General features: G+C 51.0%; 2 protein-coding genes, 1 long non-coding RNA gene and 1 other non-coding gene across 4 annotated transcripts; 3 read left to right on the top strand and 1 right to left on the bottom strand.

Moving 5' to 3' along the window:
- Positions 1-1126: 1126 nt before the first annotated feature.
- LOC121817424 (uncharacterized) lies at positions 1127-19587 on the top strand. The gene is made up of 4 exons (XR_006057333.1): positions 1127-1289; positions 10879-11060; positions 13023-13108; positions 18873-19587. It is a non-coding gene; the product is annotated as an uncharacterized LOC121817424 (long non-coding RNA).
- On the bottom strand, positions 3891-14683 carry MUCL3 (mucin like 3). Its single transcript, XM_042237419.2, has 3 exons — positions 14575-14683; positions 5743-7931; positions 3891-5223 (listed from the first exon to the last, which is right to left on the bottom strand). Exons 1-3 carry the CDS (start codon positions 14654-14656, stop codon positions 5077-5079), a joined length of 2418 nt encoding a protein of 805 aa, XP_042093353.1. The 5' UTR covers positions 14657-14683; the 3' UTR covers positions 3891-5076.
- Positions 19588-23900: 4313 nt separating the features above from the next.
- On the top strand, positions 23901-24740 carry SFTA2 (surfactant associated 2). Its single transcript, XM_004019000.6, has 3 exons — positions 23901-24077; positions 24303-24391; positions 24527-24740. The coding sequence occupies exons 1-3, from the start codon at positions 24017-24019 to the stop codon at positions 24611-24613; spliced, it is 237 nt and encodes a 78-aa protein (XP_004019049.1). The 5' UTR covers positions 23901-24016; the 3' UTR covers positions 24614-24740.
- Positions 24741-25488: 748 nt separating this feature from the next.
- On the top strand, positions 25489-25592 carry LOC114109782 (U6 spliceosomal RNA). The gene has a single exon (XR_003586357.2). It is a non-coding gene; the product is annotated as a U6 spliceosomal RNA (small nuclear RNA).
- Positions 25593-25971: the final 379 nt, after the last annotated feature.

Here is a 25971-nt window from a genome sequence, read left to right on the forward strand (position 1 = left end):
TCAAGTATGGAAGTGGCCACCCACAGAGAAGAGCGTGTGCCGGGATAAAAGGAACAGGGTCTGATACTCTTGTGGTCTAGTCACTGGGTGTAAGGACAGTGCTGGAGGAAGAGGTGACAGAATAAGATTTACCCACGGATGAGGCAATGGTCACGACTTGGAGCAGAGGTGATATAATTGAACACAGTCGCTGTAAGGGATAGCTCAGGCCGAGGCAGAAAAAGGAAACACAACCTCAACAGAAGTAGGTTACCTTTATTCAGGCAAGGAGGGGTGACAGTCGGCCTAACGACCAGGCTGAGTGCTGAGAGGGATCAGGGAGGCTCCATATTTATAGAGAGGTTTGTGTAAGCAATAAGGGAAATATTAATCAGGCGGGATGTTTTGGGTATACTTTAGTTGAGATGGCATTTGTAGTTGGGCAGGGAGTGATACATCTTTTGGGCAGGTGTAGAGGGTGGAAGGTTTCTGGACAGGGGGTGATAAGTCCCAGATAGATGCAACCAGCCTGGAGCATCAGGGAGGGACCTAAAGTTCTGTTTTGTTTTCTCCGAAGTTAGATGATTCAGCAAGGGCCTTTGAAACTGTTGTTTTCTTTTCTAGGCCCAAAAGACTCCTTCAGTCTTGGTGATCAACAAAGTTGAGCTGAGTGTGCTCCAAATAGATATGGAAGAACCTGACCCACATGAAGGAGATGGTGACCCCAGGGACCTAGGAGAGAGGAGGGGGGACTCACACAAGGGGGGAGGACATGATACAGGAGAGGCCGTAGAGAAGGGGGTGTCCGCAGCAATGTTGTGTTTAGATGAGTAGTGGCTAGGCTGATAGAAGAACAGTCTCAGTCACTGGAATAGCAGACAGTATCAGAACAAAGTGGGTAGAATCAGTTCCATTATGAGTGCTGATGGCAAGTGCAGAGATGGGTTTTTTTAACAGCAAGTGCCAGAGTATGAAAAAAAAAACTAGTTTTGGCCTTGGACTAGAACAATGTTGGCAAACTCTTCCTGTAAAGAGCTAGATGGTAGATTTTTAAGCCATTTGGTCACAGTCTCTGTCACAATTATGCAAAGTAGCTGGAAAGCAGCTATAAATGTAAACATATAGGTGTGGCTGTGTTCCAGCACTTCATTTGGAAAGACAAATAACAAGGAAGATTTGACTTGTGAAGTATCCTTCGCATCCCCTGGACCAATACCAATACTCAGTATTTTGAGATGGCCTCAGTGGTTTCAGAGGCCTGGGTGGGCACAGACTCCACAGCGGTTCCTGAGGCTATGGTAGAAGCCAAGGTGGGTGGTCTCAAAGCCTGCGGTGGTTTCATTGGTGGAGACTGTGATGGGTGCAGATGCCATCATGGAGGCTGTGGTGGTCTCAGTGGGCACTGTGGTAGCTGTGGCGGGCACAGAGGTTTTAGTGGAGACTGCTGCGGTATCAGAGGCTGTGTAAGCAGCTGTCCTCCTCTCAGGACTGGGGGCGGAGGCCATGGTGCTCTCAGATATTGTGGGCCCGATGGTGGAGGCTGTGGTGGATACGCATGTTGTTGCTGAGGCCCGGTAGTCTTAGAGACTTTGGAGGAGGCCTGGGTGGATTCAGAGATCAGAAGAGAGGGTGCCGGAACTCTCCCGGTGGTCCAGTGGTTAAGACTCTAGCGCTTTCAGCACAAAAGGCTGGGGTTCCATCCTTGGTCAGGGAACTAAGATCCCACAGCTTGCCCGCACAGCCAAAAACCGAGCGTGTCGTGGGCACAGATGCTACGTGGAGGTGGTGGGGCTCTCAGAGACTGTGGCTGAGGCCAGGAGAGGGGACTCGCCTGAAACAGCCCCCTGCCGCCTCTTTTCTCGTCAGAGGGTTCAGGGCAGTTGGAGGGCATCGGCCGGAGCCCGCCAGGCGGGGCATTCCGCTGGGGGAAGCGAGGGTGGTGAGTCCGCAGCCGGGGACTGTCGCCCTCTGGTGTTGCCCTCCGCCAGACCGTGAGCCGGATTCGGGCTGACGCTGAGCTCTGTTAGGGAGCGAGTTCCGCAGCCGCCGGTCAAGTGGGGCCTCCAGGGACGGAGGGCCGCGTCCCCGCCTGGGGAACCTGGCGCCCCGGCTGCTAAGGCTGCCCCTCTGCTCTTGCGCCCGGAGACCCCTCCAGCCCTTGGGGTCTTGGGCGCCCTCGGCCAGGGCAGTGCTTTCCTCTGCGCCGGGACTGGGGCCCTGGGAATGGGGGTAGCGATAAGCCTGTGAGCCGGGAGCCTATTCCCTGGCTTGCCACTCACTCCTTAAGTAATTTTTCCTAACCCGAGCCCAGCTCCAGAGCTTGTTAAAGGACTTGTCCTTAGATTTCCAAGTGATCATTATCCTGGGAGAGACAAGTGAGAAGGGAGACATTCAAGGCTGCACCCTGGGGCCCATAGTCCCCGTTTGCTTTGGGGAGATGAAGAACCTCCCCCACTCCTCCAAACCCGCACCCTTTGACCCCAGTGCTCCATTTTGGTGCCTTGAGGGGGAGGCATTGGTCGGGTTGGCTGTTTTGCTTTATTTTGTTTGAGTTCTTTGAATAGGGTCCCGGCTCAGAAAATTCAGTGTTTAAGAGTCTGGGGTTAGGGGGTATCTGCTTTCCTCCCAGGGCGAGTGACCTATCCCGGCAGCTGTCACATGATCAGTCACCATCTGCCAAGAGTCTGGAAACCTGGCTGCCTCCTCCTTTTATCCTACAGCACCCCAGCCTTCTCTGGGAACCAGGCGTCTCTGCCTCCAGGCTCTCTCCAGGCACATATGATGGGGCTCCCTCTGCACCTGGCTTGGCTGCTTTTCAGAACCCATGTTACGGATCTGCAGCAGGAGATGCAGAGAGCTCCTCAAGCCTGAGGGCCCTCCCAGCCCAGAGCTGGATCCTGACAGATGATCCAGTGATAGGAGGATCCAGACCAGGAGTGGTGTCCATGATGGCCTTCCAGCCTCCCGCAAAGGGGGTTGCCAAAAAGCTGCCCACAACCCTGCTGCTTGATTCTGGACGGAGTCAAGGTTGGAAGGCCTTTGGCAAACTAGAGAGGCTTTCTCTTGCCTTTCTCTATCACTCTTGCCTTATCCTCTTCTAGCAAAGGTGAGACCCAAGTCTACATGGATGACAGGCAGATGTTCTGTCGGGACCTACGTCTGGACGCAGAATGGTTTTAGAGCAGGGCTGCTGTCTTAACAAGTACTGGACGTGGCAGATGTGCATAAATATGGGCTTAATTCATTGGAGTCTTATTTTATTTTGTGTAGTACTGCCTTGTGAAGGCAATGGCACCCCACTCCATTACTCTTGCCTGGAAAATCCCATGGACAGAGGAGCCTGGTAGGCTGCAGTCCATGGGGTCGCTAAGAATCGGGCACGCCTGAGCGACTTCACTTTTGCTTTTCACTTTCATGCATTGGAGAAGGAAATGGCAACTCACTCCACTATTCTTGCCTGGAGAATCCCAGAGACAGAGCAGCCTAGTGGGCTGCCATCTTTGGGGTCGCACAGAGTCGGACACGACTGAAGCGACTTAGCAGCAGCAGCAGCAGCCTTGTGATAACTCTGATTGAATTACTTAATTCCTACTTTCCTGTTTTGGTGTCTCAGATGAGAGCAATGTCTTATACTTCTTTGTAATCCTCAACAGAATGTAAAATAGGTACTTAGAAATACTTGCTTACTAACCCATTTTCTCCTCATTTTGTCACCATGCAAATGAGCCAAGCATGAATTCAGGCTGGCTCTTCTCGGAATCCAGGAATGAGCCATTTTAGGAGCAATGGGAATTTCGCCTTCTCTTCCTCATCCTCCAAAGAATCCCTGACTTCTAGCCACTCCTGCTGAAGGTTGTCTGCAAGGTCACAGCTAAAGTCAGGAACATATCAAGACTTTCGCCAACTGATAGTCCAGTAATTATTATGCTTTATTTTATAATTATTTTACACTTTATTATAGAAAGACCAATGGATAGAAAGAAGCTATCTGTCATCAGCTGACTCTCCTTCTGCCCAATCAGTAACAGATGAAAGAACTTTAATAAGTTGGAGAGAAAAACTCAGATGAAATGTCTGTAAGGAGAAAAATCATAATCTGGGGTGAAGGTGTGAGGAGAGAGGATAGGGGCAGTAGAGAAGATAGGTGACTTCTATAGGAAAAAGCCAAGACTTTGGGGCTTTAGGGGAAGAGACAGGAAAATAAATGATGAGTGGGGAACACTGTCAAGGAAGGCCTGGGGTGGAGATCCATGGAAGAGACTGCAGGCCAAACAAAAATCCCTCCCTGCGTGCCCTCCCACAACCCAGCAACAGGATGCCCACTGTAGACATTTAGAAAAACTAAGGGATTCAGAAGGAAGAGGGCCGAACCATCTGGGTGGGAGATATCACTCTGTGGGATGATCTTTCCTGGAATTTTTCTGAGAATGTAGAAGGTAGAGAAGGAAATCCTCTTTTCTTCTCAGATCCTATTTTTTTTATTAAAAGAAAAAATCAAGGGCCCTGGGAACTGAGAGACAAACCTGTCCACACACAAACTCTAAGTGAGAGGTGGAAATAACATAGGTTGGTCCTGAAACCCAGAGGCTTTGTCCACACACAAACTCTAAGTGAGAGGTGGAAATAACATAGGTTGGTCCTGAAACCCAGAGGCTCTGTCTTTTGACTCCCCCTGCCTATAATCCTGACTCGGTCAGGTCTGGAGCATTGCTTTCTAAGGCTCCCCAACTGTGCTGCCCCTCCCAGGACTCAGAGTCCTATATTGATCTCCACCCCATACATCCATCAAACATCTTTTCATTTTCAGATCATCATCTTCTACAGAGAACACTCGCTTGTATTATTCATTCTTTTTTTCTATACCCCAAACTCACATCCTTTTTGCTTATCACCTCGCACCTTGGCTGGTTTAAATAAGATCACAGCAGTTGAAGTGTTGGCGTGTCAACTGTCAGTACTTTGCCCTTTGTGGAGTCCAGGAAATAGGAACTGTGGGTCTCACTTGTGGGACTCGCAGTTGTGGGTCCCTGTTGTATGGGTCTCATCCAGGAAAGGGATAGGTCATGGAAAATCTGGGGGTGAGCGACTTCTGAATGGTCATCGTGGGCCAGGGGTCTGGGATGGGCCGAGAGTCTGTTGCTCCATCAGGTAAACTGGGTAGGAATTGGAACCCCCAGCATTCTCTGAGTCATTATTCTCAGTGTTCTGGATCAGTGCACGGCGTGTTCGAGCCAAGTAGGAGGCCTGTGATTGGGAGGAGAAAAGAAGAGTGAGTACCATCTGCCATGCCATTTGCCTTTATCCACACCCATAACTCAGGTCCTCAATTCTGTTCTCCCTGACCTTGGACCTTTGACTTGCTCCTTTCCCAAGATTCCATTCAAACCCTAATCCTTATTCCAGTCCCAGATTCAGTATAGAGTTCCCCACTTCATTTCCAGTCTCCTCTTCTGTCCTATTTTCCTTATCCGAATGTCACCTATTCTCACCCCCAGACTCTGTCTCCAACCCCTACATTTTCCCTGCTTCACAGCTCTTTTTCCTCAGTCACTGCTTGCTTCCCAATTCCATTTGTCATGTCCCATCCGTCTATTTTTTTTCTCCATAGTTTCCACCACCACACTCCCTCTATTATCTTTTCCCACACCATGACACTTTTTCCTTGACTTATCGTTCCCTCCAGTTCTGATCCATAACATCATCTCAACTCCTTGTTCCATGGACTCACTCCCCACCTCCCCGCCTGGCATTACTCTCCCTTACCAGGACAATCAGGCCGATGAACACCAGAAGGAGAATCACACTCAACAGGATCACGACCACTATGGCCCACGCGGGGAAGGAATCAGCCCCTTCCGTTTCTCCCTCATGGACACCTCCTTGTGAGTCATCTTTGTTCTGCTGTGGATGGCTCTTGTTGTCGGGGGCTTCTGACACGATCGACCTGGGGGGTGTAGAGGAACCAGTGGGTACATATCGGGAAGCCTCAGTGTTACTGGTACAAGGAGATGTAGTGCTGATAGATGCGTCTCCTGTGACCTTCACTGCAGGTCTTATGTTCTCTGTGGCTGCTGTGTTTTTTGCTGGATTTTCTGTGAGTTTTATTGGAGCTTTTATGGTCTCAGTGACCGATGTGGTCTTTTCTTGATGTCTAGTAGATTTTGCTGAACCGCCTGTGGTCTTATAATGGGTCCCTGTGGTCTTTCCTTCATGTTCTGTGGGCGTTTCTGGGCTTCCTGTGGTCCTCTCATGGCCCGATGTGATCTTTTCTCCGTGTCCTGTGCCTACAAAGGTTTCAGTGGTCCTTTCGTGGTTTGATGTGGTCTTTCCTTCATGTTCTGTGGGCGTTTCTGGGCTTCCTGTGGTCCTCTCATGGCCCAATGTGATCTTTTCTCCGTGTCCTGTGCCTACAAAGGTTTCAGTGGTCCTCTCGTGGTTTGATGTGGTCTTTCCTTTGTGTCCTATGGACTTTTCTGGGCTTCCTGTGGTCCTCTCATGGCCCGATGTGATCTTTTCTCCGTGTCCTGTGCCTACAAAGGTTTCAGTGGTCCTCTTGTGGTTTGATGTGGTCTTTCCTTCGTGTCCTGTGGACTTTTCTGGGCTTCCTGTGGTCCTCTCATGGCCCGATGTGATCTTTTCTCCGTGTCCTGTGCCTACAAAGGTTTCAGTGGTCCTTTCGTGGTTTGATGTGGTCTTTCCTTCATGTTCTGTGGGCGTTTCTGGGCTTCCTGTGGTCCTCTCATGGCCCAATGTGATCTTTTCTCCGTGTCCTGTGCCTACAAAGGTTTCAGTGGTCCTCTCGTGGTTTGATGTGGTCTTTCCTTTGTGTCCTATGGACTTTTCTGGGCTTCCTGTGGTCCTCTCATGGCCCGATGTGATCTTTTCTCCGTGTCCTGTGCCTACAAAGGTTTCAGTGGTCCTCTTGTGGTTTGATGTGGTCTTTCCTTCGTGTCCTGTGGACTTTTCTGGGCTTCCTGTGGTCCTCTCATGGCCCGATGTGATCTTTTCTCCGTGTCCTGTGCCTACAAAGGTTTCAGTGGTCCTTTCGTGGTTTGATGTGGTCTTTCCTTCATGTTCTGTGGGCGTTTCTGGGCTTCCTGTGGTCCTCTCATGGCCCAATGTGATCTTTTCTCCGTGTCCTGTGCCTACAAAGGTTTCAGTGGTCCTCTCGTGGTTTGATGTGGTCTTTCCTTTGTGTCCTATGGACTTTTCTGGGCTTCCTGTGGTCCTCTCATGGCCCGATGTGATCTTTTCTCCGTGTCCTGTGCCTACAAAGGTTTCAGTGGTCCTCTCGTGGTTTGATGTGGTCTTTCCTTTGTGTCCTGTGGACTTTTCTGAGGCTCCAGTGGCCCTCTTATTGTCCCCTGTGGTCTTTCCTTCGTGTTCCGTGGACTTTTCTGGGCTTCCTGTGGTCCTCTCATGGCCCCTTGTGGTTGATTGCTTGCGGTCAGTCACTTTTCCTAGGTTTTGTTTTGTCTTTTCTGTAGTCTTGTTTGAGGTGGTACTTGGTGTTACAACTTTGGCTGGTTTGCTTGTCACTGTTGATCTGCTTGTTGTGCGCTTAAGACAAGTGGTACTCTTTCTGTTGGGTACTGGAGTTGTATGTCTTTCCCCATCTGACCCTTGATCTGTATTAGCGGTGTCCTTAGGTTCAGAAGCACGTTCGTTCCGGATAATTGGCCCTCTTCCTTGTTTGCTGGGGTTCTGTTCAGCAGCAGGAGGAGCAGCTTGGGTTGTGGAGCTTTGGTGAGCCAGCTTGGAGCGGTGCGTGGTAGTGCATTGGTGCTTTGGCTTATGGGTTTCCGTAGATATCAGGGGGTCTGGAGAGCTGTGCTCTGAATGAAGAGCAGCGTGATTAGACGGGGTGATGGAAACAGGGGCTGTAGCCAGAGAGAACAAATGATCAGATGTTGATTTGCCAGTTTTCTGGAGTTCTTGAAGTGCGGCAGCACCTGTGAAGGGAGAGAGGCAAATAAGAAACTTCTTCCATGCTCTTCCCTGCTTCCCTTCTTATGTCATTGGTAGGGCTCCCTTTGTTATCCCAGACGTGTTTCCCCAGCCAGTCTCTTTGGAATACCCTGCTATCTAATTCCTGTTCTCACCTCCAGTCTCTGGACCTCTGTGTGTGGCTGTGCTTTCAGCAGGAATGCTGCCTCTCTCCTCTCGACCTCTACTCCTTACTCCTCAGTTTCAATCTTCCTAGCTTTATGGCCTTTTTCCTGATCTTTCTCAGCAAATAAGCTCCAACTTCATCTCAGTGCTCAAAAAATTCTTTGTTAGTTACTCTTTCCTGCTGCCTTCAATGTGACATGCCAGTGGTTTGTGTGACTGTCAACCTCTGCCCAGGCTTCCCAGGTGGCACAGTGGTAAAGAACCCACCTGCCAATGCAGGAGATGCAAGAGACACAGGTTCAATCCCGGGGTTGGGAAGATCCCCTGGAGGGGGAAATGGCAGCCCACTCCAGTATTCTTGCCTGGAAGATTCCATGGACAGAGAAGCCTGGTGGGCCACAGTCCAGGAGTTGAGTACAGCTGGACACAACTGAGCAACTGAGCTTACAATCTCTGCCCCTGTCCAGTTTATCACATTGTAAGATTTTGAGAGGAATTATTGACTGGTATTTTGCTTTGCAAGTGTTGCGCTAGAGTTTATATACTTATGGAATAGAGTTGTCTTTCCACGGCAGAGCTGAGCGGAAAGGGAATAAATGTCCGAATCTCCATCTTTCCATAATAGTTCAGCTCCATTCCAGATATAAGTGTGTGAGAGACTAAGTAAGACCCCTAGCAAAACCTCCTACAGTAAGTAGACACTGGTGACTCACGAGAATATAGAAAGAGGGACAGAGGGTGGGTAGAGGAGGGGGTTGGGAAACTTCCATTTTGGTGATGAAGGTTGATCTGGATTCCAGGAAGCAGAAGAGAGGACTCAACCCTTATGGTTCCCCACTGGCTCCCCCTCTCACACACCTGAAGCCCTCTGAGACAGAAGAAGGTGGCCCTTTTGAAAGAAAAAGAGATTTACTTGGGGGTCCCAGGAGGTGTGAATGAGGCCACTGGATTGGCAGGGACCGAATATGTTTAACAACAGGGTGTGAACCCCATCAGTGAGCAGATATGGGCCTTAACTCTGTGGAAGAACACCAGTGGAGACAGAGGAGATGTCTCTGATCTCTAATCAGGAGAGCATGGGCCAGGAGAGCGCTGAAAAGTGAGAGATAGCGTCGTTACATAACCGAGATTTCCAGGCTCTGTTAGCTCAAGGTGGCGACCAGAACCTGGACGCACCCCCAGTCACAGGAAACCACAATCCACCCACCCGCCTGCTGACTGCTTAGGAGGGCTGAGGGTTGAGGAATGCAGTCCTTGAAAGAAACACAGGTGGAAAAGAAGGGGTCAAGAGTGGGAGGGAAGCCCAAGTCCCTTGATGGGATTGGAGGTTGGGGGGAGAGAGGAGGGCTGAAGAGTCAGGCCCTCGCTCCACTGGCCGGAGTCATTCTCTGACTTTCTTGGCAGCAGTACTGATCACGTGTGTGTGTGTGTGTGTGTGTGCACGCTCAGTCACTCAATCATGTCCAGCTCTTTGCAACCCCATGGACTGTAGCTGGCCAGGCTCCTCTGTCCTTGGGATTCTCCAGGCAAGAATACTGGAGTCGGTTACCATGCCCTCTTCCAGGGGATCTTCCTGACCCAGGGATTGAACCCATGTCTCCTGTGGTTCCTACATTGGCAGGAGGGTTCTTTACCACTGAGGCACAAGGGAAACCCATGTCTATCATTTATTGGGGCCCTTCTTGGGGCCAGGCACTCTGCTAGTTGCCTCATAGCCATTCTTCCTGGGTTGTCTTCTAAGGTAATTGATCTCCCAGCTCCCTACAAGGCATCTCAGAAACTGTCAATGTCCCTGTTTTACAGCAAAGAAACTCGAGTTTCTTGGAGAAATGATGATTTGCACACAATGGTGACTTGGCCACGGCAATGGCCAACATTTCTGGAACACCTACTGAGAGACAGGCAGGTCTTATGAAGTAGGACATGTATTAACCCATTTACTTTTCACAGCAACCTTTTGAGATTGAGAGTTTATTATCCTCTCCCTTTTACAGATGAGAAAGCAAGGTTAAGAGAGGTTAAGCAATCTCCCCAAGGACACTCAGCAGATAAGAGGTTGAGCCAGAACTGGAACACATATTCTGGGCTCCCAGGCCCAGGCTTTTACTGGTGAAGGCCACACTCAGTTCAGTTCAGTTCAGTTCAGTTCAGTCACTCAGTCATGTCCAACTCTTTGCAAACCCCATGGACTGCAGTATGCCAGGCCTCCCTGTCCATCACCAACTCCTGCAGTTTACTTGAGTCGGTGATATAGCCCATAAGTCAGCCCAGTCTCTTGGGGAAGAAAGAACACTGACGTTGGTGGGACCCCTGAAGGATGCTGTTCACATACTTGTTCATTTAAGCTTCACCATGAACTTGTGAGGCAAGTATATGATCTTATTATTTTACAGGTGAGAAAAGGGAGTTCAAAGAGGATGAGTAATTGGCAAAGATAGGCTTTTCACTACACCCCAGGTGCTTTTAAATGTGATAAGGGATGACTAAATATCCATGGAGTGAAGAAATAGGCAGACGGGCAGTTCAGAACACCCAATTCCACTGGCCTAAGGAGTCAGAGGACAGGATGGAGTCCAGGCGCTACCCCTCACTAGCTTTGCATCTTCACTCAGGCCACTTAAATGCTCTGAAGGCTCAGGTCCTGAACAGTAAATAACGATGTCAACCCACTCGTTTAGTGTGAAGACTATAGGAAGTATGGAGCACTGAAGATTCTGAAGTGTAGAAGACTCTTTAAAGTAGTAGTCTTTGAAACAATCTCAGACTTTCTTGTTTTTCTCTTGGTAGTAAGGGAAGCCGAGCCTGAGGCCTTGCCCTGCAGCCTTCTGCAGCCCCAGATGCCTCTTCTACCTGCCCTGGTTTCTACACCTCTGTGCCTGCCTTGACCACACCTTCAAAATGGAACCCCTCCACGTTCCTGAGCTGCTTCCTGTTTTATCAACATAGCACTCATCACTTTCTAACGTATAGTAAGTGCAGTTTACTTCCCCCAGTGGCAGGGACTTTTATGTGTTTTATTCATCACTATGTCTCCAGTCTAGAACAATGTCTGGGCCATGGGAGGCATTTCATAAATATTTGTTGAATAGATAAATGAGGGAGTTTTTTAAGACTGATGGAAACTTTTCAGAAGCCATGCCAACAGCTTTTCATTATGCATATTGAGTGAAAAAAAAAACACACACAAAACATAAATGTGACCTCCAAAATTTGGGAGACTAAGGGTTAACTTCTGCTGGGTTAAGTAATGGAGCCCTGAGATGAAAAGATGTTGAAAGAAGACCTCTCACTCACCAGTTTTGGGATATCGGTTATTTAACCACAGGAGCCACATAGTCAATAACTAGACCTAGATAACTAGATTTTAGAATTCCGGATCTACATCACATAGCTGTGGAACCATTGATTATAAAATCTGGAGCTGAAGCTCAGTGTAACCCATGGTCCTGAGTCTTGAGGCAAATCAGTGACTAAACCTCAGGGTTGAGATGACCTTGTCTTCTGCCCAGCAGATCTACCATTGGTAGCAACTTTCTTTTCCTAGGAAGTTTTCGCTATGAGATATTCATTTCGCTGGCTATAAAAATGATCTGAAGAGAACTGCTTTGGTCAGTGAGGTATAAACAAAGAGGAAAACCTGACTTTAGCCCAAGACGCTGAAGGTAGATACTCAGCCTGGATAAAAGAATGAAAACAAATCTTACAATATCAAAACTGTGCATACAGTTCCAAAGGCCTGTTATATCTGCTTCTTTCACTAGTTTGAAAAGAAAATGGACATCCTACTAAGTAACTTGTGCCATGGGGTCTCTGTCATAACAGCCTCACCCAAAAGAGTATTTCTGATGTTTCTTGATATCCCATCCCTCAAAAATGGCTTACTCCATTTGCTTGCTTGTTTAAGTGTCTATATGGTTTAAGCACAACATGTGACCTAAAACACAGACATAGTAAAAAGATGAAAGAGAAATACACTCAAATATTTGACTGGGCAACTGGGGTTTATTAGAAGAGATTTTCTTTTTCTATTTTTTCCCATCTTCCAGTTTCTAGGGTGAGAATATATTATTTATGTAATAGAAATTAAATCAAATGACATTTACTGTAGAAAAATGTCTTTTTTAGATTCTCCCCAGGACCTCAGCCCCATCTGTGCTTTCTGCAGTGATGATTTCATCTAGATTCTGCTCCTGTGGTTCTGTGGTTGCATGATGCAGACTCTGGGGTTCTAGGATCTAGTTATCTGCGTCTGAGTATTGATTGGTCCTGTGGGTAAATGACAGGGCGTACCCCAGAGCTATGGGCTAAAGGTCTTCATCCACTCCTCTTGACACTCTTCCCTCCCCACCCTGGCCTCAGTCTCTGCAGGACACAGTCATGTCCTGGCCCTGACTCACACTCTATTTCCACCCTGACTCCCTCCCAACCTCACCCCGGCTTCAAGCCCTCCCCACCCATCACCCCCTTGGTCCACTCTGCAGGATCCGAGCACCCAGGGGCCCTTCCTTCCCCACCATCCCCTCAGTCCCAGCCAGCCAAGCTCCAGCGTGGCCGTCTCCCAGACCACACCCACAGAGCCCGTGTCCTGCTCCAGAATTCAGATTTCAAGTGTGCCCTGCGCCTGTCCTATGCCCTAGAGCAGGGGTCTCCAACCTCCGGGATCTAAAGCCTGATGATCTGAGGTGGAGCTGATGTAATAATAATAGAAATGAAGTGCATAATAAATATAATGCGCTTGAATCATCCCCCAACCATCCCCCCTCACCATCCGGTCTTTGGAAAAATTTTCTTCCAGGAAACTGGTCCCTGGTGCCAAAGAAGTTGGGGACCACTGTCCTAGAGTAAACCTCCCTCAAAAGTGAATGTAAGAAAAAAAAATAAGTGAATGTGTGCGGAGCTGATTCGAGACTCATTCCCTCCTGCCTCTGCAGGATCCTCTCCCTGGGCAGAAGCGTGACGGAGGGCTGGAGAGCGGCGGCAGGTCGGACAGCCAGCCTAACGGGAAGGGGATGAGAAGGTGGGTGAGACCGGGGTGGGGGCTCAGGGCGGCTCTGGTGCCTCTGAGGTCGGGGGAAGGGCCTCCAATCACGGTGCTGCTGACACCTGGTGGAGACACAGAGATTCCTCGGCCCCTGCCCCTACTGTCCACCATCAGCCCCATCACCTGCCCCAGCCCCTCCAGCCTCAACGTGACCCTGAGCTCAGGGAAGGAGAAACGTCGCCTTCAGTCAAACACTGTTGGAAGGAAAAGCTGCTGCCTCCCCTGCCCCAGAGTGTCCATACTCAGGCCTTTCTGGGCCCTGGTTTGGGATCATCAAGGCTATTACCGTGAAAGAGTCTATGCAATACGTAGAGAATACCTCTGAACCTATTTCTGCCAGTTATCTACCTTGTAAAGACCCTCCTCTGAATTGCCCAGGCCCCTCCAGATCGCCCCTATGTTTGGACATCTCTGCTCCCCAGTTTCTGTCACAGAACTCTCTCTTAATTAAGTGAACTAATTTTGCAATTTCACTTTACCTGGTGAGGTCTATTTGGCTTGTCAAACTTTTCTTTTTAATTTGTATTGGAATATAGTTGATTTACAATATATTAGTTTCAGGCGTACAGCAAAGTAAGTCAGATATATCTCCACTCTTCTATTTTTTTTTTTTAGATTCTTTCCCCATACTGGCCATCGTCAAACTTTTCTATATTCGCTTTCTTCCCAAAGCCTTGGGATGTTTCCCAACTGTAAAATGGGGATAAAACCACACACCTTATTGAATTGTCATGAGGATTAAGTAAATAAACGTAGATGAAATGCCTAGAATGATGCTTGGTGTGTAGTAACCAGTTGGCCAGGTGCATCCTCCCATTTTACAGAAGCCCAGACTAAGTACCTGGGCCAGAGCCAGGGCTGGAACGCAGGTTGGTGCAGAACAAGGAAAGAAATGCTCTTTATGCGCCCTGAGGACAGCGGCAGGGGTGGCGTGGCAGGATTCCTGCTTGCCTCTGTGATGTTAGACAAGCATTTTACCTCTCTGAGTCTCACTTTCCTCACTATAAAATGGGATATCACTAATCACCTCAGGGGATTTGAGGACATGAAACGAGGTGCAGTACTTTGAACACCCATGAATTCCTTGCACAAAGCAGATGGTCAGGGAGCGTCAGATCCCCACAGCTGCCCGCCCAGGACTGCCAGCATCCAGACGGGAAGAAGCCCCTCTTTGGTGTCTGCAGCCTTGCAGGCCACGTTTTAGCAGAGCGAAGCAGGGCATAGGCTGTGTTTCATCTCCAGCATGCCCCTCAGCTGGCAAATTTGAGCAGCGTACACCCTAGACAACCGCGTACAGCAGCTTGGAACCCACCCATCTTCCCAGCACATTCACTTGCAGTTCATTTCTGCGATGGTCAGCCATAGGCGTGCTAAGAAACAACTCCTCTCTGTTTTCTATGCCCCTGTGTGATGGTGACCCCTTGCCTCTGAGGGCATCTTACCTGCCTCCTGAGAGGTGAGAAGGAAAAGGAAGAAGCACTGGAGGCCAAAGACGGAACGGATGCAGTGGGCTGGCTGGGCCATGTCGGAGCTGGACGGCTGCTTGAGGCTGTAGGCTGGGGTCCCCTCAGCTTATATGGGCCCAGCTTTGACGTCACGGGGGCTGGGGCTCCTCAGGCCGAAATCTTAAACAAATGGAACCGCCCCACCTTGCAGGGGTGCCCTGATAATGGGAGACCACAGCGGCTTCGTCATGAAGCAGGGAACATGGGTGTCTACCCAAGGGGTGGGATCTGGGGGCAGGGAAAGGCAACTGGGAGGGACTGACTCCTGCCCTAGCCCCAGCAGAGGTTGAGGGGGTTGGGTGGGTGGCGTCCGGGGTTCTGGGCTGGTGGGGAGCAGACCGTGGCTTCTAGAAAGACTGAGATCTGGCTGGGGCGGAATGGGGAGGAAGACAGTTGGATGCCTGGGTTCTGGGAAGAGATTCAAATTCTGATTCTTCTTCAGCTGCACCCTCCACTTTCCACTTCTTTTACGTCAGCCCAGTTCTCCACACCCCTTACTCACACATGATCACTCTTTTTGCCCTGGGTGGAGCTGCCCATGAGTATGAGGTGAAAGAGCAGAAACGGGGGAAAGCCCTCCAGTGGCTGGCTCCTGCAAAGACAGGTGCTTCCAGGTGTCCAGAGATGACACACCAACAAGTGGGGACAGTGGGGGCGGAGACAAGGCAGACATGGAACCCCAGGGACTTCCATATCCCTCAGCAGGGTTGGCAGCCGGTCCAGGCCACCCAGAGGCACTGAAGCCAGGGTCTTTGGCAGAAATCCTCAGCAGACAGGGACCCTGCCTTCACTCCCCAGCCCCCTCCTCTCCCACCTCAGCCCAGCCAATGGCAGGCCTGCTGCTGTCTCTGCCCGCAAGCTCCCATTCACCCCTAAACAGAAATGCAGACCTCTCATGTCTAGGACCTCCCTGGAGTCTCCCTCTCCCCTTCTTCCTGATTCCCTGCCTGAAGCAAACGTTAGCTCAGAGGTTGTCAAAGTTCATACACTGCACTCCCAGGAGACAGTGCCTGGGGCTGGCATAGGGGGAGGACAGGCTCCCTCGGATTCTAAGGAGAGAGGAAGCTGTGGGTCCGGGGCTCTTAAGTCACTGCCCCTATTGCTCACTTAATTTTTTCACAGTGGGTCTCCTCTACTGGGGAGTCAGCAGCCGGCGAGGTCTTTGCCATGATTGCTGCTGCAGCCCCAGCACCAGGGCCAGGGCCTGGCACATGGGACGCAGTCAGTTGTGTTGACTTGGCTGAATGGAGTGGAAGCCAGGGCTGGCTCCTACCTCTAGGGGCGAGTGGAGCAGGCAGAGGGGGTGGAGAGGGCCGGACCTGGAGGGCAGGGTGCTAGGGCCCTGGGAACACGGGGCTCATGGGAGGACTAGAGGGCCAAACTTGTGAATCCATCTCAGTGCTTGGCATGATTGGTCCCTAAGACCTAGGCAGGGCTGGAATGAAAGGGAAGAGGAGAGGCCAGCTGCTCATTAACACAATTAGGTGAGTAATTGGGCTCCAAGAAATCAGACCAAAGCCTGACTGCTCAGAACTGGGTAGCCTGCCTCCCAAGTAATGCTTCCTGTAGGGTGGGGAGACTGAGACAGACCTCTGCCTCTCGTCTGGACCCAGGAGGGACTGAAAATCCCCTTTTCCACTAATCTGGCCCCACCCCATGCTTTCCTCCAGGGACACAAGTCTCCAGGAGAATAGTTCTCAACAAGGAGAGGCAACTTTGTCCCCTGGGGACATTTGGCAATGTCTAGAGACAACCTTATTGGAGAAGGAAATGGCAACCCACTCCAGTGTTCTTGCCTGGAGAATCCCAGGGATGGGGGAGCCTGGTGGGCTGCTGTCTATGGGGTCGCACAGAGTTGAACACGACTGAAGCAACTTAGCAGCAGCAGCAGCAGCAGCAGAGACAACCTTGTCCCACCTTGGAGGATGTTGCTCCTGGCATCCAGCGGGTAGAGGCCAGAGGGGCTCCTGGCCATCCTGCAAGGCACAGGACAGCCCCACAGCAAAGAACTCTCCAGCTTACAGCAGTAGTGCTAGGTTGAGACTCTCTGCCTTCACTGTGTAAGTAAACATTCCGCATTCTCTTTTAGCCACAACGTCCCCCAGAGGACGCATGCATCAGAGGTGGAGGAACTTAGAGGTATATGCAGGCTCTTGATGTCAGAAGAGGTTGTTGTGTCTGAGCTGTGATAGGTTGTGTGTGCGTGATGGCTCAGCCATGTCATACTCTTTCACGACCCTGCGAACTGCAACCCACCAGGCTCCTCTGTCTATGGGATTCTCCAGGCAAGAATACTGGAGTGGGTTGCCATTTCCTCCTCCAGGGGATATTCCTGACCCAGGGATCAAACCCGTGTCTCTTGCGTCTCCTGTGTTGGCAGGAGATTCTATACCATTGCACCACCTGGGCTGAGAGGGTCACAAAACAACCCTACCAGCTACTGATGTCTGAGCTGTTCTAGGTACAGAGAAATGCAGTTAGCACCTTACCTTGTTGTAACCTATGAGGTTAGCAGTGTCAGCCTCATTTTACAACTTGAGAATGAACAAGCTCAGTTCAGGGAAGTGATTTAAATGCCCAAGGTCACACATCTGGTAAGAGGCAGAGACCAGACCTGGTTGGTGCCTGCCCGACGGCAAAGCACTTGGACAATTACACAGTGGCTGGGACACCAAGGGAGCACTACTGTTTTATTTAGCAAGAGTTGTGTCCACCACCCACCTGGAGTGGTCTAAGCAGGGGCGTCACAGAGCAGGGTTCCTCACCTGTACTGAGGTGAGAGAATTGGAGGTCTCAAGAGGGTCAGGAGCCAGCCCAAGGGGGCTCCTTATAGAAAGGGGGACCCCCATCCTGGTCCCCAGGGGTGCCAAGCAAGGTGCCCTCAGCTAAGTTCTCTGATAGTTGGGGAAGAGGATGGGAACAGGAAGAAAGAGTGAGGAGAGGAGGTTCCCACTGCCCAGATCGGGATTCCATGAAGGCTGGAAGACCCCTGGAGACCATGGTGCCCTGGTCCTTCCTTCTACAGACAAGAAAACTGCATCAGAGTCTTGGTGACTTGAGTGAGTCTGCTCAGGGAAGGAAGGAGGAAGGCCATCGGGAGAGGGGCATAGGCGATCCCGGCCACGCCCCCTTCACTTGACGGAGTAGCGCTGGCTGGTGGCCTCGTGGTGGCAGCCATAAGGGGTCACAGAGGCACAACCGCACCCCATATTCATCTCCTTCCGGAACTCGCAGGCCTGTGAGATGAGGGATGGATAGGAAGGGTTAACTAAGCTGCCCAGCCCTCAGCTCTCCCCATGGACTGCGGCCTCCTCAACAACTCAGGTTCTCAGAGCTCCTCTTCCTGCAAAAACAGGAAGGATAATGAACCAGACTAATTTGCTGAGCACTTACTATGTGCCAGGGCTTCCTGGTGGCCCAGAGGTTAAGGCGTCTGCCTACAATGAGGGAGACATAGGTTTGATCCCTGGGTTGGGAATATTCCCTGGAGAAGGAAATGGCAACCCACTCCAGTATTCTTGCCTGGAGAATCCCATAGATAGAGGAGCCTGGTGGGCTACAGTCCAGGGGGGTCCCAAAGAGTCGGACACAACTGAGTAACTTCACTTCACTTACTATGAGCCAAGCACCTAAGCGGTTTACATGTGTAAGCTCATTTTACCCCCCAACAGCCCTTTGAGATGGATACTATCAATATCCTTCTCATTTTATCCAGGACTCAATTACCTCATCAGTAGAATAAGAGACAATAATATTGCTTGTATCATAGGGTTGCTGTGAGCTAAAATATGTACAATACCTGGCACAGAATAAGTGCTATTTAAGTGTCAGTTATTACTTATTGAGTAATACAGAACACAGAGAGGCTGAGTAACTTGCAGAAGGTCACACAGTTGTAATGACAGAGCCAGGATTCAAAACCCAAGTTATAATGTAATTCCATGAAGCTGACTCTTCACTGCCTAGAGCTGAATGTAGTGCCTCCGTGGGCTGGTCAGCCTGCAGCGTTCCCCTGCCTCTTTCAGTGGCCCCAACCCCCCATCCCAGCCCAATGGATGTTTCCTCTCAGCCACCCAGACTGCGGTCCCTCTCCCCCCTCATCCCTCCCTAAGCGTGGTAAGCCGTCATTTTCCCCTGAAGCCCCTGTCCTTCTGGGGCACCAGGGCCGGTCCCACTGGCCTCAGGGACCCACACATTTGGACCACAGCTTCACTCACCTTTTTGATACCATACAGCAGGCTGACAATTGCTGCCACCAAAGAGAGAGTGATCAACACGATGGCCCAGTCGGGGACAGAGCCCTTCTCTTGTGGCTTCGGGCCTGAGGACCAGAGAGGGGCTGTGACCGAGGCAGGTGAGACTTCAATCCCCCGACTCCCCACTGCCCTCTGTAACTTTGCACCTTTCCTTCTGTGACTCTGATGTCTACATGACTCTGAGACCACGTTGCTCGGTGTCTTGTCATCTTGGGAATAGAATCTCAGTGGAGGGGGTTTCAAAGGGCTTCACTCCAAACCGCACTCACTTCTTCCCTAACACCTGTGGACGCGTCTGTCAGTCTCTGAAGTCCTCACTGACATCCACGCCTCTCCGTCTTTCTGAACCGTCCTCCATATCCCAGGCTGTTGTTGGGCCTCTCTCATCTGCCATGCCTCTGCACTCTGACAGCCCCCCGGTCCCTCATCTTATTCAGAGGCTGCCCCTCTGCCCTCTTCACCACCCCACCCTGACTCTGATCTTTAAGGGGAGCCAGAGCCAGTCCTCTTGTTTTCCCTTTGCTCGATTCCTGCCTTCAGACTGCCTGGTGGGGAGACTTGGATTGAGTGGGAGGGAGGAAGGAGACAGAGGGAGGAGGAAGACAGGATCTTGGGAGGGGATACTTGTTGCCCTGCAACGACAGGTTGGGCCACGAGGAATATATTCGAAAACCTTTCAAGGAAGTGATCAGGTAACAGCCATTCAGCTTCTGGTGTTACCAGAGGCCTGAGGGGCACTGAAACCCTTTGAAGAACTAGAGACGTTCTTAGGTGTACTCAAAACACAGTAGAAAGCAGGCCTGAAGCCTGTCCCTACAATGGCAACCCACTCCAGTATTCTTGCCTGGAGAATTCCATGGACAGAGGAGCCTGGTGGTCCCCAGGCAATGGGGTTGCAGAGTCGGACACGACTGAACGATGAACACTTTCACATTTTCACACTTCTCTCCAGGAGCTGGCGTGCCTGCCAGTCAGTGACCCAATGCAAACAAGGGCCCCTTACTGGTCGGGATGCTGAGCCCAGAGGAAGCAGTGGCTCCTCCAGCTGTGGTGGCTGCAGAACCGCCTGAGACAGCCCCACCTGGTGTGGAAGCCCCAGGCAAGGGTAAAGCAGTTCCAAGGGCTGTTGTTGGGGAGACAGATCCTAGAAGGGCAGAGGGGAAAACAGGTGGATATCCGAGCAGGAACAGAAGCAGAAATTCCATCCAGTGCCCTCTCAATTGAAATCCTGGCAAGTGTTTGGTAAATGAAAATAAAAGGACTGAGAAAAGCTAAGACAGTCTTAAAAACAGAAGTGGAAGGCTTATACTACCAGACCTTAAGACTGGCTGCAAAGCTGCAGACACTAACGACTGTGGCCCTGGAATAAGAACAGACAGAAGAGCCCAGAAATAGACTAGGTCAGTTTACATTTCAATGGTGGGGAGAGAAGGAGAGTCTTTGAAATGAGTGGTTCCAGGGCAACTGGTTATCTGTAAGAGGAGAAAAGGGATATTGACCCCTCCCTCACTCCATACACAGAAATTAATCTGAGATATGTCATAGGCTTAAATTTGAAAGCTAAGATTCTTAGATTCAAAGATTCTAAATTTGAAAGTAAAGTTTCTGGAAGAAGGCATCAGAGAATATTTTCATGACCTTGAAGTAGGCAAAAAAATGTCTTAGGCAGGATATAAAAACACTAATTACAAGAGAAAAAGTTGTTAAGTTGAAAAGCAGAAGGGGGGCCTTTGTATAGCCACCAAAGCCAGGACTGCTTCAGTGAGGCTCTGGGAGCTAACGATTTATTCGTGGCTGAGCACAGGAAGCCCCCACCCAGAGCTGCAGGCAAAGCCAAAGAGCTCTTCAGAGATGGACTGAGCAACAGAAGTGTCACCTGGCAACGCTGATGCTGCTCCTGATGGGCTGCCAGGAATGGTTGGAGTTAAAGTCTGAGGATTACTGGGCAAAGCCCCAGGTGTTGAAGAAACTGTAGAGAAACTCACAGAGACAGTGGGGTGACTAGCAGAGACAGTGGGGAGACCTGCAGAGATAGTAGGTAGACCTGCAGAGACCGTGGGGAGACCAGCAGAGACAGTGGGGAGACCTGCAGAGACAGTAGGGGGACCAGCAGAGACATCCCCAGAGACAGTGGGGAGACCAGCAGAGACAGTGGGGGGACCAGCAGAGACAGTGGGGGGACCAGCAGAGACAGTAGGTAGACCAGCAGAGACATCCCCAGAGACAGTGGGGAGACCAGCAGAGACATCCCCAGAGACAGTGGGGAGACCAGCAGAGACATCCCCAGAGACAGAGGGGAGACCAGCAGAGACAGTGGAGAGACCAGCAGAGACACTGGGGAGACCTGCAGAGACAGTAGGGGGACCAGCAGAGACATCCCCAGAGACAGTAGGGAGACCAGCAGAGACATCCCCAGAGACAGTGGGGGGACCAGCAGAGACATCCCCAGAGATAGTGGGGGGACCAGCAGAGACAGTGGGGAGACCTGCAGAGACAGTAGGGGGACCAGCAGAGACATCCCCAGAGACAGTGGGGAGACCAGCAGAGACAGTGGGGAGACCAGCAGAGACAGTGGGGAGACCTGCAGAGACAGTGGGGAGACCAGCAGAGACATCCCCAGAGATGGGGAGACCTACATCGATGGTAGGGAGACCAGCAGAGACGGTGGGGAGACCTCCAGAGTTAGCTGTCCCCGATGGGATCAGCTGAGCTGTTCGCAGAAGAAAAATGAGAAGATGGAGTTAGAAGAGCTGGCCCTCTCCCTGGATCTCGTCCACATCTGGCCCCTACACCCACCGTGCTCACCGTAGCCAGCGACGGCCTGCAGGCCCAGGAGCAGCACCAGTGCAGCAGCCATAGTGCCCGCTGAGATGCGCTTCCAGGACCATCTCCCTGGCTCTTTAAAGGCTTTAAGGCCCTATTAGGAGGCTCAGGAGAGCCAGGTGTGCTAGGGCCTCCATCAACACCAGGATCTTCATTCCCAGGGAGAGGCCACCCAGCTGTCCCCAGGGGGATTAACCTGTCCCAGCTTGATTCCAGGAAGCACTGGGCGAGGGGGAGAATGAGTAAGAGCCTGAGGATTCTCCTTCCAGGCTCTCAGGCTCTTTCTGGGTTCAGGATCTAACCCCCAGGTCAGAGTCAGTCCCTATTCCAGACCTTCTCTGAAGCAGAAAGACCCAGGTCTCCTATCCCAAGGTCCTTGTGCTCCTAGAAATATGACCACGGGGAGGTGAGGTGTATGCGTCCCCTGGGGATGCAGTGGGTGGAGAATGACTGACACAGCCCGGGGACCTCATCTGACTCTTAGGAGAGACCAGGGCAGGGCAGGAGGGTGAACACCTGAACCATCCTCCTTCACAGTGGCTGCAGCCCACAGAACTTTCCATTCCTTTGGCAGAGAAGGGGTAATGAGAGGAGAGGGGCACCAGGCAAGACAACCATCTGTTGTCTTGGGGCAGTGGGATGAGCAAGTTCAGAATCCAGCTCTGAACCCACTGCGCTGGAATCTACCACTTTCAAGCTGTGCACTCTCAGGCGAGTCGTGTGACCTATCAAAGTCTTCACCCCTAAAACTGGGAGAAGGCAGTACCTACTTCACAGGGCCATAATAAGGATTAAAGGAAATAATGTTTCTAAGGTGCCCAGCACACAGCAGCCTCAGCTATGATGACATGGAAAGATGAGCACCCGATGGGAAAGACAGAGGCAGGCTCCCTTAGGAGGACTCAGATCCCCCAAAGCGCCTGAGTTCCTGCTTCCTCCCCGCTGCTCCTGCTTCCTATGTCTGCTGAGCCTTTTGTCCATGAATTCCTCCCACTCTGGGCTTCCTGCGTCCAATACACGTCTGAGAGCTCCTGGGTTGCTCGTATATGTATACCATATACATTTATGGTATAGACAGTGTCTCTCTCCATCTCTCCATCATACTGGTCCTGCTTTTGGCTTTTCTCCCTGACTCTGCCCTGTACCCTCTCTGTCTCCATCCATCTGCTCAGGGGCCCACTGGTTTGGGGGGAAAGGGAGAGAAGATGCATAGGGAGACAACTAAGATGATAAAAGGGCATGTGCCCTTGTGTATTCTAGAGGGTTTACACGACTACTTTGTCAATCTGTTGAGCTTATCCCTGTGTCTGGCATAATGACAGCCTGGTCTATCTCTAACCTCTCTGCTACTGACTTACTATGTGACCTTAATAAGTCATTTACCCTCTCTGAGCCTTAGTTTCCTATTTTTTAAAGAAAGAGGGTAGGACCTGGTGGTCCAGAGGCTAGAACCACACTCCCAAGGCAGGGGGAGTGTTTGATCCCTAGTCAGGGGACTAGATCCCCATATGCCTCAACTAAGACTCGGTGCAGTCAAATAAAATAAATAAATAAGAAAGAAAGAAGGTAAACTAGACAGATTCCAAATTCCCTCTACATCCTGTCCTTGTGTTTGCCATTCTGAGCGATTTGGGAAAGGGCTTTGGCTGGGAGGGTGAAGGGATTTCTTTTGCGTGAGCGCTCAAGGCAGGATGTGGTGGGGATATTTGATGAAACTGCATCTCCGCCCAAGTTGCTAGGATATGTTAGACTAAAACAAAATATTCAAAGATGAAAGTTCCCCCTCACCCAGAAAGTCACTGCAGCTGAGAGAGCAGGACATGGGTTTGGGGAGAACTCGGTGTAATCTACCCCTCCCTTTCAGGCCCACATTCCTGAGCCCTTGGGTGGCATGGCTGATAGAAATTAATCGCAGTTAATAATTAATCCCTAAAGAGCAATGAGAGGCTCAGGCATGGGTGGGGCCCAGACACCAGCATGAATGGACGCCTCCCCAACTTCCCTCCCTGGGGCACCCACTCCCTCTCAAGCTTTGAGATGTGGGGGAGAAGTGGGACACAGGATTGAGGAAAGGGGACCACCCTCCCTTTCCCCAACAGCCCAGTGAATGGCCCTCTCCCGGTCCTCAGAGCCTTATTGAGAGAACTGGAAAATCCAGTTGCCCAGCCCCCCTCCCATCACCCCACACGCACCATTGCTCAGGACTGAGCGGGGAGCAGGAAGGCAGGCCCAGTGAGCAGAGGCCAGCGGGCCTTCAGACATCTCTTCCAGCATCTGAGAAGCAAGGAGGTAGAGCCGCAATGGGGGCTGGGCTGCCCCTTGTCCTCCTCCTGACCCTCGTCAGCATTTCACAGGGGGCAGGTGAGTCTGGAGGGCTACACACCTGGTCCCCAAGACGAGAAGGAGGTGAGAGAGACATGGAGGCGCCCTAGTCCTGAGGTCCTGAGGGCTCAGGGCTGAACTGCAGCAAGAAGGTCTGGAAGGGACGAAAGACCTCGGGTTGGGGTAGGGCAGGAGGGGCGCCTGCACCCCTGAGGGAGCCTGTTCCCGGCAGCTGGGTCCTCAGCTGTGCATCTGGATCCCTAGGGCCGGGAATGACTTTGCATCTGAAGTTGAAGTACTCCCTTCCGGCAAATTCCTCCTACGATTCCAGCTTCCTGGACTTTCTCCAGAAGGTAGTCCTTTGGGAGGGAAACAGGGGGCTGTGTGAACTTGGAGTGCGTTTCTGCATTGGTCTGGGCAGCTGGCCGCCCCCAGGTGTGAGTGAGAGCCATCTTACACCTTGCCCTCTGGCCCTTTGTCTCCCTCAGTTCTGTCTCCTCCTCCACCTCCCCTTGGGGACCAACGTCACCCTGCATCAAGCAGGGTCCTCACAGCACGCCACCTGCAGAGTCTGAGAGGAGTTGAAGCCTGTGCCCTTCTTGGCTGGGGCATCCAGTCCCCGGGGAGCAGGCACCATCCCTACCCTGTCTTCCAGCAGGCCCTCACCCCACTCAGTGGCAGTAAATATGCTGAATTCAGTGACCTGACTTTGTGGGTTCATGCGCGGAGGGGCTGGCAGGAAAAGGGAACTGGGTACTCAAGTCTCTGACTCCCTTGCGCAGCAGAGGGTTTCCCCGGTGGATGTGCTGTCTCCTAACACCATGCCAAAGGCCTACTTGGGGACACACACACACACACTTCAAGTTGAGTTTGTCAGAGCACCTGGGAATAAAGGAAAGGAACCTTTACTGAATTCCTGCTTTGTTCCAGGCAAGAGGCTTTCCCATGTAGCTTAATAGATCTCATTATCCCATTTTACAGGTGAGGAAATCAAGGCTTGAGAGGGTAAGTCACTTGAGGTCCATTAACAATGGAGACGTCTGACACCAGACAAATGCCTTGGCTTAAGCAAGATTTTCATTTCTTCTTCCTTTGCTTTAGCTTTGGGGCTGGGGGCTCAGGAACCTCAGGCAGGGATGTGGGCAGAACATGCCCAGGGATCCCCACAGGTCAGTCAGGGTAGCAGGTGGGGTGGGGGACCGTTGATGTGAGAGATGAGGGGTTCAGCTTGTGAGAGGATGGCCAGCCTGGCAGAACAGGCGGGGAAATAGCATGGGTGCCTATGGGAACGTGTAATCCCACAGGCCTACGCTTTTGTCCTAGATGACTTTCTTATTCTCCTAGAACTTCTTTTTTTTTTTTCCTGCTCTGGGTATTAGTTGAGGCATGTGGGATCTAGTTCTCTGGGCAGGGATCAAACCCAGGCCCCAGATTAGAAGCTCGAAGTCTGGTGCTTGCTTCGGCAGCACATATACTAAAATTGGAACGATGCAGAGAAGATTAGCATGGCCCCTGTGCGATGACATGCAAATTTGTGAAGCATTCCTTATTTTTAATTCATGTTGAGGTTTGACAGAAAACAACAAAATTATGTAAAGCAATTATTCTTCAATAAAAAAGAAAAAGATTTTAAGAGCCATTAGAAAAAAGAAGCTCAAAGTCTATTAAGTCTGGACCACCAGGGAAGTCCCAGTCTCTACTGCTTTACCAGCAAAATGAGGATAATGGTAGTACCTGCTTCCTTGGATTGTCCTCAAGATTCCATGGATAAGCTACCGAGGACACTTGCCATGGTACCTGTCAGGGTCTGGGTGGTAGGAACTTTTATTAGGGTGGAAACCTGGCCCCTGTATAAAAGTCTTAGTCCCCCAGAGATCTTCCTTCTCCTGCTTTTTTTTTTTTTTGGCTGCACGACATGCAGGAGCCCAGTTCC

The sequence above is a fragment of the Ovis aries genome, chromosome 20 (assembly GCF_016772045.2).
Source record: "Ovis aries strain OAR_USU_Benz2616 breed Rambouillet chromosome 20, ARS-UI_Ramb_v3.0, whole genome shotgun sequence".
In the NCBI taxonomy this organism is placed as follows: Eukaryota; Metazoa; Chordata; class Mammalia; order Artiodactyla; family Bovidae; genus Ovis; species Ovis aries.